The sequence below is a fragment of the Macaca nemestrina genome, chromosome 20 (genome assembly GCF_043159975.1).
Source record: "Macaca nemestrina isolate mMacNem1 chromosome 20, mMacNem.hap1, whole genome shotgun sequence".
Lineage (NCBI taxonomy): Eukaryota > Metazoa > Chordata > Mammalia > Primates > Cercopithecidae > Macaca > Macaca nemestrina.
The window spans coordinates 11567432-11579237 of record NC_092144.1 but is presented as its reverse complement, the minus strand read 5'-3'; the positions used below and the strand labels follow the sequence as shown (position 1 = coordinate 11579237).

The 11806-nt window shown below is 46.3% G+C and overlaps 1 protein-coding gene across 2 annotated transcripts in view; it reads right to left on the bottom strand.

Annotated features, from left to right (window-relative positions):
* LOC105469274 (zinc finger protein 136) overlaps positions 1 to 11806 on the bottom strand; it is a 32472-nt gene that overhangs the window by 3503 nt on the left and 17163 nt on the right. Inside the window, exons 1-3 of one of the 2 annotated variants that reach the window (XM_011720325.3) lie at positions 4773 to 4787; positions 799 to 925; positions 535 to 595 (exon numbers count right to left, since the gene is read on the bottom strand). In XM_011720325.3, coding sequence (XP_011718627.1) covers positions 535 to 595; positions 799 to 832 — 95 coding nt within the window. In that variant the 5' untranslated portion in view covers positions 833 to 925; positions 4773 to 4787. Of the gene's footprint in view, positions 1 to 534; positions 596 to 798; positions 926 to 4772; positions 4788 to 11806 lie in introns of those variants that run through there. The other variant, XM_011720256.3, reaches the window with a different exon arrangement.

Sequence of the window (11806 nt, the reverse complement as noted above, 5' to 3'; positions counted from 1 at the left end):
ATAGACTTTCTTAATTCTCTTGCCAAATGAACGTTTTTATAAAAACTGAACATCTGTTTACACTGAAGAATATGTACTTGGGGAAACTATTCTAAAAATAAATCGGCCAGGCGCGGTGGCTCAAGCCTGTAATCCCAGCACTTTGGGAGGCCGAGACGGGCGGATCACGAGGTCAGGAGATCGAGACCATCCTGGCTAACACGGTGAAACCCCGTCTCTACTAAAAAATACAAAAAACTAGCCGGGCGCGGTGGCGGGCGCCTGTAGTCCCGGCTACTCGGGAGGCTGAGGCAGGAGAATGGCGGGAACCTGGGAGGCGGAGCTTGCAGTGAGCTGAGATCCGGCCACTGCACTCCAGCCTGGGCGGCAGAGCGAGACTCCGTCTCAAAAAAAAATAAATAAATAAAAAATAAAATACAATAATAAATCAATCAATTTGAAGCTTGGCTTATCAGTTATGTTTGCCTGTTTTTAAAATTTCATGACATGCTGAGATACTTTCAAGGGAATTTGCTTTCTCTGAGTACAGATTACCTTAGATTTCTCCTTCGGTGTTTGTAGTGATCTTTAATGTTCTTGTCCTTCCATTTTTTCCCTAAAACAGAGACCCAGAAAAATTCTGAATTAGTGCAAAATTATAGAAAAATTATTAGATTCTAGGTTCATATTATCCTGTGACTATGCCTGTTTTAGCCCCCCAAGTATTCTTCCTCCATGATACAAACCATGGAACAGCGTCACTGCACAAGAAACACTTCTTCTCTAACTGACTAAGTGATGGAAGTATATAATCCTTACCTATAGAGGCCAGATTCCTCATGGTTTCCCACATCACATCTCTGTAGAGATTCTTCTGGGAAGGATCCAGCAAAGCCCACTCCTCCTGGGTGAAGTTCACATCTACATCCTCAAAGGCCACCGAGTCCTGAAACATCCCACACATATGGAGAGGAGAATGGGTGAGACAGACAGGGCTGGGGAACTTTACTCAATTCATAAGAAGTTCACGTTTCAGGGGTCTCCAAACATTTACTCCACTGTTTGGTCAGCATACTCACTTCCTTCCACACAGCAACTCTCATACTAGTATTGAACTATTGGGTAGAGCAATAGCAGTGTCTGATATCTTTCTTGGTGGTGGTTCCAAGGAGTAATACATGCTGCCTGAGTCACATCTAATGTCTGCTCATACAGTGGACCTGGAGAACCTGTCATAACAAAGTCCTACCACCTAGCGAGGAAAAGAGTTTATACTAGCCGTCCTGAGACTGCTTACCCTTAAAAAAAAGGCTCCTCACTCCTGACGACGTTCATCTGAGGTAGGAGACCAACAGGACTTGTTTTCTGATCACAACCCTACTGATAAAACAGGATCTGGCGCAGGCAGGTTAAAGTAAAGAAAGTGGCCAAAACCAGATGACAAGAATGGAGATCTCTAGAGGCTCTCGCTGCTCATTAGCATAAAACACTCCCACCAATGCTATGACAGTTTACAAATGCCATGGCAATGACCTGAAAGTTATCACTCCTTCCTTAGAAAGTTTTAAATAACCCACCCCTTAATTTGCATATAATTGAAAGTGGGTATAAACATAGTTGCCAAGAGCCCATATGTTGCTGACTCTGGGTGTACTGCCTATGAGTTAGCACTGATCCACAAAGACCAGTACTGTTAAATAAAGGACTGCTATCTAACACCATTGGCCTGCCCCTGAATTCTTCCCTGGGCAAAGCCAGAAACCATCCTGGGATAAGCCCCAATTTTAGGGCACACCTGTCCTGCATCACATCCATTCCTGGTATCTGGCAAATGGATTTGGGGAAGGAGCCCAATGACCTATATAAGAGTAGCTTAGTGCCTAAACTTTTTATGGAAAAAATACGAAAATTTCTGGTCTCCCACCTTCCGAGAGTTTGAGATTTTGTTACACGCGTAACCCATACTGCCCACCTGATGAGCCCCCAGAAACACTCTAGGAAGCATTTCACATGTGTTCTCACAATTGGTCACTGGGAAAATTAATCCCATCTTCTGTTATTACACTAAGAGAGAATACTCACAAGCTCATACCTATCCTGCAGATCAAATATAATTAAGTACTAAATGAAGGATTTTTTACCATCTTTTTTTTTTTTTTTTGAGATGGAGTCTGGCTCTCAGTCGCCCAGGCGGGAGTGCAGTGGTGCAATCTCGGCCCAGTGCAAGCTCCGCCTCCCGAGTTCAAGCCATTCTCCTGCCTCAGCTTCCCGAGTAGCGGGGACTACAGGTGCCCGCCACCACACCCAGCTAGTTTTTTGTATTTTTTAGTAGAGACGGAGTTTCGTGTTAGCCAGGATGGTCTCGATCTCCTGACCTCGTGATCCGCCCACCTTGGACTCCCACAGTGTTAGGATTACAGACGTGAGCCACCAGGCCCGTGCCCGGCTTTTTTTTTTTTTTTATGGAGTCTTGCTTGGTTGCCCAGGCTGGAGTGCAGTGGCAGGGTCTTGGGTCACTGCAACCTCTGCCTCCCAGGCTCAAGCAATTATCCCGCCTCAACCTCCTGAGGAGGTGGGAGTACAGGCATGTGCCACCACATTCAGCTAATTTTTTTTTCTTTTTTTGAGACGGAGTCTAGCTCTGTCGCCCAGGCTGGAGTGCAGTGGCCGGATCTCAGCTCACTGCAAGCTCCGCCTCCCGGGTTCCCGCCATTCTCCTGCCTCAGCCTCCCCAGCAGCTGGGACTACAGGCGCCCGCCACCTCGCCTGGCTAGTTTTTTCTATTTTTAGTAGAGACGGGGTTTCAGCGTGTTAGCCAGGATGGTCTTGATCTCCTGCCCTCGTGATCCGCCCGTCTCGGCCTCCCAAAGTGCTGGGATTACAGGCTTGAGCCACTGCGCCCAGCCTAATTTTTGTATTTTTAAATAGAGATGGGGTTTCACCATGTTGGCCAGGCTGGTCTCAAACTCCTAACCTCAAGTGATCTGCCAGCCTCGGCCTCCCAAAGTGCTGGGATTACAGGCGTGAGCCACCGCACCCAGCTTCGTGAATCTTCACTAAATTGGTAAAAATAAATTGGTGAATTCACCAACTTATCTACCTATTTTCTCATCAAAATGTATTCAGTGGCCAGGTGAACTGGATTATACCTGTAATTCCATCATGTTGGGAGGTTGAGGCAGAAGGACTGTTTGAGCCCAGGAATTCAAGATCAGTTTGGGCAATGCAGTGAGAACCTTCGTCTCTACAAAAAAATTTTAAAAATCAGCCAGCAGTGCTGGTGCACGCCTGTAGTCCCAGCTACTCAGGAGGCTGAGGTGAGAGGACTGCTTGAGCCCAGGAGTATGAGAATGCAGCAAGCTATGATGGGTGCCACTGCACTCCAACTTGGGCAAAAGAGGAAGACCCTGTCTCAAAATAGATAGATAGATACATACATACATAGATACATAGATAGGTTCAGTTATGTAAAGCCATAATGAAGAGTGATTCTCCCTATTTCTCTGAGCTTTTTCTCTCTGTAGCCTTCTCAAGGCTAAACTCTAGGATTCTATTTGAAATCACAAAAAAGGGGCTGGGAGCAGTGGCTCACGCCTAAAATCCCAGTACTTTGGGAGGCCAAGGTAGGAGGATCACTTGAGCTTAGGAGTTTGAGACCAGCCTGGGCAACATAATGAAACCCTATCTCTACAAAAAATTAGCCAGTCGTGTAGTCTGCACCTATGGTCCTAGCTACTCAGGAGGCTGAGGTGGGAGGACTGCTTGAACCAGGAAGGTGGAGGCTGCAGTGAGCCATGATTGTGCCACTGAACTCCAGCCTGGAGCCAGACTGTGTCTCAAACAAATAAACAAACAAAAACAACAACAAAATCACAAAAAAGAACAGACTGAGAAACTTACTGCATATTTTTCTGGGGGGGAAAAATTAAATACAAATTTTTAACAAATATAAGGGTAGATATTTATTTTTCTGAGATCCACCTCTTATCTCTTTGGAAATATTTTAGCCTAACTTTCAAGCTTTAATGGTAAAATACATTTTACATGATGAAGTAAGTAAACAAATCTTCTTAATGTGACAAAATCAGGGAAAGCCACTGCTGACCTGGAACACAGAGAAATCTGACTTAACTGCCCAGTCAGGTCATCCTATCACATGGGACATCTCCCCAAACCCCATCCTGGTGCTGCTCACTGACCCTTCCCAGAGACAGTGGATTGTGCCCCCACCCCCATGCCTAAGTGCATTTTGCTTTTCAAGTTCTTGCATAACCTGGCAGAGGTGGGTTTTCTTTGTCTTTTAGGATCATTTTTCTCGCTTCAAGTACTCTGAAAGAATCCAGACGGCAAGAATCATTTTCTGTCTTTCCCCTCAATATCTCCATCCAATTAGCTGACCACAAACGTGTCTCCAAAGAATGAAAACTGGGGCTGGAGAAAAACAAGCTGAGTGTCCCAACGGGTGAGCTTTTCAGAGGAAGGGTAAACCATGTCACTGCTTCCAGGCCCAACGCATCCAGCGGGTATCCAGCTCATGAGGGGCCACATGAACTGATACTCACTAGACCCTTCAAGAGACATGGAAGCTATGGCCTTCTTGGGGCAGCCCCAGTCAGTTCTGAACCCCAGGACCAGGAGAAGAGAGGGCAGGCTGAGGACAATCAACCCTGCAAAGTTTCCAAAGGGGAACCTCAAGGCCAAGGCATTCTGATAAGGGTTTGCACTTGGGGAAGATAAAGGAGAGACACAAAGGTTTTCAACAATGGAGTTTCAGGTGGTTATTCTCTGCTTACCTCTCAGGCGAAAAGGTCACAAACACAAAATAAATCTTTTTTTTTTTTTTTTTTGAGGCGGAGTCTTGCTCTGTCGCCCAGGCTGGAGTGCAGTGGCGCGATCTCGGCTCACTGCAAGCTCCGCCTCCCGGGTTCCCGCCATTCTCCTGCCTCAGCCTCCCGAGTAGCTGGGACTACAGGCGCCGCCACCACACCCGGCTAATTTTTTTGTATTTTTAGTGGAGACGGGGTTTCATTGTGTTAGCCAGGATGGTCTCGATCTCCTGACCTCGTGATCCGCCCGTCTCGGCCTCCCAAAGTGCTGGGATTACAGGCTTGAGCCACCGCGCCCGGCCAAGAAATCTTTATAAAAGTCATCCACTGCTTTGTGTAAAAATGATAAACTTAAAATATGACACCTGTCTCTAATGGAGAACGAAGGACAAATACCTTGGCGTGGTGGTTCACGCCTGTAATTCCAGCACTTTGGGAGGCCAAGGTGGGTGGACCACTTAAAGTCAGGAGTTTGAGACCAGCCTGGCCAACACGGTGAGACCCCATCTCTACTAAAAAATACAAAAAAATGGCCGGGCTCGGTGGCTCACGCCTGTAATCCCAGCACTTTGGGAGGCCGAGACAGGCGGATCGCGAGGTCAGGAGATCGAGACCATCCTGGCTAACACGGTGAAACCCCGTCTCCACTAAAAATACAAAAAAAAAATTAGCCAGGCGCAGTGGCGGGCGCCTGTAGTCCCAGCTACTCTGGAGGCTGAGGCAAGAGAATGGCGAGAACTCGGGAGGCGGAGCTTGCAGTAAGCTGAGATCGCGCCACTGCACTCCAGCCTGGGCGACTCAGTGAGACTCCGTCTCCAAAAAACAAAACAAAACAAAAAAAATTAGCTGGGCGTGGTGGCAGGCACCTGTAATCCCAGCTATTGGGGAGGCTGAGGCAGGAAAATCACTTGAACTCAGGAGGCGGAGGTTGCAGTGAGCAGAGATTGCGCCACTGCAGCCTGGGCGACAGAGTGAGACTCCATCTAAATATAGTAATAATAATAAACCAGACAAATAGTTGATAACACTGTGCATTCAAGAACAGAGGTTGGTGTTGGGGACTGCGGAAATTATACCTACAATTTAGGAGTTTGCTGCCAGATCAAGGAGAGTTAGGCTGGGGGTGGGGAGCTCGGAGGTGGATTTCACACCCTGCTTCCCACACATTTGAGCAACTCAGATGAAACAAAATCGGATGCTGACGGCGAAGAGGCCTGGGTCCCTCCAGCCATGTTGGACCCTGGGCCCCTGCACACTTGCCATTTCCCATACTCGCCATTTCCCATCTTCCGGGGTCTCCTAGGTCCTCTCTCCGGCTGCCACGGCCAGCGCAGAGCACAGAGCCAAGGCAGTGAAGCCAGGAGCCAGAAGAGAAAGGTAATGCAGCCGGCGCAAGAAAAAAAAATTCACAAGATCATACAGGGTGGGGTAAGGTTGGGGGCAGACAGGGCTCTGAGAAGCGCCTGATTGGTCAATAAGTAAGATGCCATCCTGGCGTCCCTAACTGGATATAACTTCAGGCTCCGCCCCCTGTGGCTTGAGGGGCAGAACACGTAAGATGTCTCAACAGGGATCTGACATGGTTCTAGCACACACCCTATGCAGTGGTACACCTACCTCCAGGTTCCAGATGCCCATGTCCAAAGTCAAGATCACATACTGCACTAAAACTTTTAACCAATGCAAAAATGATGATAAAGCATACCTATATGTTTATGGGGAATCATTATTGTTAACCTCAAAAAGGCAGGACTGTCTATATTGCTATGCACTATCTACATCCACACTTAAGCAGTTCCTGAATAGTGCTGAAGACGTAGTAGAGGTAGAAATATAAATGACCAATGGTGACATTTCTTCACTCACTGATGTCGCCACCCTCATATACACACACCCTCAGCTTCCGTATTATCTCATACTATCATTTACTTTCCTTCAAAGTGCTTATTTCCTTCTTATAAACCAGTCTTACCATTTTTTTCAACCCCTCTCCTTTCTCACAAAAATATAAGCACCAGGATTTCAATAATTTATTCACTTCGAGTTCCTGTATCAGAGCCTTGAGTGCCTGCATCATTTGTGCTTAATTCTAGACGTTTTGAGTCTACAGTTCTGGCATATGAGGCATATCGAAAAATTAGCATCAAGAGCATATCACCTGAGCAAGAGAGGCTTGATTAGAATAGTGATCATGTCTCTCTCCCTTGCTAGGTTTATATTCTCACAACTTTCCTAGAGCTATTAGCCTAATTTGACTAATAATGGAGACTTTTAAAAATTATGAGTAGTTGACCGGGCGCTGTGGCTCATGCCTGTAATCCCAGTACTTTGAGAGGCCGAGGCAGGTGGATCACAAGGTCAGGGGATCAAGACCATCCTGGCTAACGTGGTGAAACCTCGTCTCTACTAAAAATACAAAAAATTAGCCGGACGTGGTGGCGGGCACCTGTAGTCCCAGCTACTCAGGAAGCTAAGGCAGGAGAATGGTGTGAACCCAGGAGGCGGAGCTTGCAGTGAGCTGAGATTGCGCCACTGCACTCCAGCGTGGATGACAGAGCCAGACTCCGTCTCCAGAAAAAAAAAAAAATTATCAATAGTTAGAATTTATGTATTTCAACTGAGGTATGTTATGGGAAGCCATGTCTAATTCATCATAAGAAATATTTCAGTGTTTAGGTAATAAATTTAGCACCACTCCATCTTTTTTACTTCTAGGTAAGAACTATCACAATAACTAAGGCCAAAAATAACCTTGCTTCTTCATAGTATACAATCCAGAGAAGTTTCTTCCTTCTTTGAATAGCAATCGATACACCTAAAGCAAGCAGAAGTCCTATAAGAAATTCTTTGGGGCCAGGTGTGGTGGCTCATGCCTGTAATCCCAGCAATTTGGGAGGCCAAGGCTGGCAGATCACCTGAGGTCAGGAGTTCGAGACCACCCTGGCCAACATGGAGAAATCTCGTCTCTATAAAATATAAACACAAAAATTACCCAGGCATGGTGATCTGTGCCTGTAATCCCAGCTACCCCGGAGGCTGAGGCAGGAGAATTGCTTGAACCTAGGAAGCAGAGGTTGCAGTGAGCCCAGATTGTGCCACTGTACTCTAGCCTGGGTGACAAGCGAGACTCCATCTCCAAAAAAAAAAAGAAAAGAAAAAAAAAGAAATTCTTTTGAGCTCTCTCCTACTGATACACCACACAGTCACATATGGTTTGCTATCGTATTTATGACTTTTTTTTATACCTTCTTTGACAAGAGGTATGGTCCTTATGATCTTTGGGAAAAGGTTAAAAGCTTGATTTAACTTTTGGTATCATAAGTGAATGAGAAGTAATTCTTGTGATACAAACTGTGACTACATGAGCATGACAATTTATGTGAAAAAAACACACCTAAAATTGTATGCACAGAATATTGATTCACAATTTTTTTGTGTGTGTGTGAGACGGAGTCTCACTCTGTCACCCAGGCTGGAGTGCAGTGGCACGATCACAGCTCACTGCAAGCTCCGCCTCCTAGGTTCACACCATTCTCCTGCCTTAGCCTCCGAGTAGCTGGGACTACAGGTGCCTGCCACCATGCCCGGCTAATTTTTGTATTTTTAGTAGAGACAGGGTTTCACCATGTTAGCCAGGATGGTCTCGATCTCCTGACCTTGTGATCCACCCACCTCGGCCTCCCAAAGTACTGGGATTACAGGCGTGAGTCACTACGCCCGGCCCGATTCACGATATTTAACAAATAACACCACAAAATTATAAAGTTTATTATAAAGTTGATCTGATCCATGATTGCAATGGAATTTTTTTTTTTTTTGAGACAGAGTCTCGCTCGTCGCCCAGGCTGGGGTGCAGTGGCATGATCTCGGCTCGCTGCAAGCTCCACCTCCCGGGTTCACACCATTCTCCTGCCTCAGCCTCCCGAGTAGCTGGGACTACAGGTGCCCGCCATCACGCCCAGCTAATTTTTTTTTGTATTTTTAGTAGAGATGGGGTTTCACCATGTTAGCCAGGATGGTCTCGATTTCCTGACCTCATAATCTGCCCGCCTCGGCCTCCCGAAGTGCTGGGATTACAAGCGTGAGCCACCGCGCCTGGCCTGCAATGGAATATTTTGATATAACTTAGCAGCAAATGAAAAAGACATTAACATTTGTTAGCATACATGCTGTTCGAAACCAGTTAGTAAACCATTTCTAAGAAACACGTCCAAAAATGTTGCTTGAGGAAATAAGGCATACTATGTTTGATCACATACAATGAAACCTAACTCAGGGACTACATTCAGCTGTGAATAACAGGAAAGGCCCACAATCTTCCTGATATAAGGAAGGTGCTTAATCTCACAAAAGCGTTCTGGGTGAAAGCAGACACTGCAGAAAGAGTACATAAACAAGTTCCCATGTAGCTGTTTTTGACAGCACCATTGTGGATGTGGATGTCAAACTAAAAAGCTTTTTAGCACAGCAAAGGACACAACTAACAGAGTGGAAGGGCAGCCAACACACGGAGTGGGAGAAAATACTTGCAAATGATATATCTGATAAGGTGTTAAAATCCAAAATATATAAAGAATTCAAACAGCTCAATAGCAAGAAAACAAACCAATTTTAAATTTTACTTATTTATTTATTCATTTATTTATTTTTGAGACTGAGTCTTACTCTAACACCTGCGTTGGAGTGCAGTGGTGTAATCTTGGCTCACTGCAACCTCTGCCTCCCAGGCTCAAGCCATCCTCCCACCTCAGCTGGGAGTAGCTGGGACCACAGGTATGGGCCACCATGCTCAGCTAATTTTTTTGTATATTTGATAGAGATGAGGTTTTGCCATGTTGCACAGGCTCGTCTCAAACTCCCGACCGCATGCAATCCATCTGCCTCAGACTCCCAAAGTGCTGAGATTACAGGCATGAGCCACTGGGCCTGGCCTCCAATTTTTTAAGTGGGCAAAGGATCTAAACAGACATTTCTTTTTTTTTTTTTTTTTTTTTTTTTTTGAGACGGAGTCTCGCTCTGTCGCCCAGGCTGGAGTGCAGTGGCGCGATCTCGGCTCACTGCAACCTCCGCCTCCCGGGTTCACGCCATTCTCCTGCCTCAGCCTCCCGAGTAGCTGGGACTACAGGCGCCCACAACCGTGCCCGGCTAATTTTTTGTATTTTTAGTAGAGACGGGGTTTCACCGTGGTCTCGATCTCCTGACCTTGTGATCCGCCCGCCTCGGCCTCCCAAAGTGCTGGGATTACAGGCGTGAGCCACCGCGCCCGGCCTAAACAGACATTTCTTTTTTTTTTTTTTTTTTTGAGACGGAGTCTCGCTGTGTCTCCCAGGCTGGAGTGCAGTGGCGTGATCTCGGCTCACTGCAAGCTCCGCCTCCCGAGTTCACGCCATTCTCCCGCCTCAGCCTCCCAAGTAGCTGAGACTACAGGCGCCCGCCACCACGCCCGGCTAGTTTTTTGTATTTTTAGTAGAGACGGGGTTTCACCATGTTAGCCAGGATAGTCTCAATCTCCTGACCTCGTGATCCACCCGCCTCGGCCTCCCAAAGTGCTGGGATTACAGGCTTGAGCCACCGCGCCCAGCCAAACAGACATTTCTTAAAGAACACACATAAATGACAAAGACATTCATGAAAAAATGTTTAACATCCTGAATCATTAGGGAAATGCAAACTAAAACCTCAATGAGATAACACTTCACACCTGCTAGAATGACTGTTACCAAAAAGATTTTTAAAAAGGCTGGGCGCAGTGGCTCATGCCTGTAATCCCAGCATTTTGGGAGGCCAAGGCAGGCAGATCACGAGGTCAGGATTTCAAGACCAGCCTAGCCAACATGGTGAAACCCCATCTCTACTAAAAATACAAAAATTAGCTGGGCGTGGTGGTGCATGCCTGTAATCCCGGCTACTCAGGAGGCTGAGGCAGGAGAATTGCTTGAACTGGGACCCAAGAAGTGGAGGTTGCAGTGAGCCAAGATCACACCACTGCACTTCAGCCTGGGCTACAGAGCGAGACTCCGTCTCAAAAAAAAAAAAAAAAAAAAAATCCCATACTCAAGTGAGATGTAGCCCAGAAAAGCAAAATTGTTTTCACATTTGAAATTCACGATATTAACAGAATCAGTATCAAAAACATTTGACAAAGGTCAATATTTCAATACCTCTTCCACCATGAAAACAGTAAACTGGGAATGGAGGCGAACTTCTTTAACCTGAAATAAGGTATCCAAGAAAACCTCACCATAACATCATACTGATGGTGACACTGAATGTTTCCCCCTAAGATCAAATACAAGACAAGCATGTCTGTTTTTGACACAGCTATTCAACATGCTAAAAGAGGTGCTACCAGGGCAATCAGGCAAGAAAATGAAATAAAAGCATTCCAGATTTTAAAGGGCATACAAACATAGCCTCTGTCTCCCCATCAGACATACAAAATCACTCACATTTTGTCACTGCACATATAGGTGGACACACCCAGGCAGACACACAAATCCTCAGAGATAACACTTCAGAGACATAAACAGGTGCTCCCAGAGACAAACACAGCCCAGGCCCCTCCACTCCCTCCCAGCTTTCTCTCTCTCTCCTTAGGACTAAGCACCACCTGACACACTGCATATTCTACTTATATCTTGTTTCTTGTCTCCCACCCTGCTTCAGGCAGATAGGGTTATTTGTTCAGCTCTGTTTAATGCAGCACCCACTAGGAGATCTGTTACAAAAAAGGAGATTAATACTCATGGAAAGCCTGGGCGCGGTGGCTCAATTCTGTAATCCCAGCACTTTGGGAGGCTGAGGCAAGTGGATCACCTGAGGTCAGGAGTTTGAGACCAGCCTGGCCAACATGGTGAAACCTCATCTCCACTAAAAATACAAAAATTAGCTGGGCGTGGTGGCAAGTGCCTGTAATCCCAGCTACTTGGGAGGCTGAACCAGGAGAATCCCTTGAACCAGGGAGATGGAGGTTGCAGTAAGCTGAGATCACGCCACTTCAC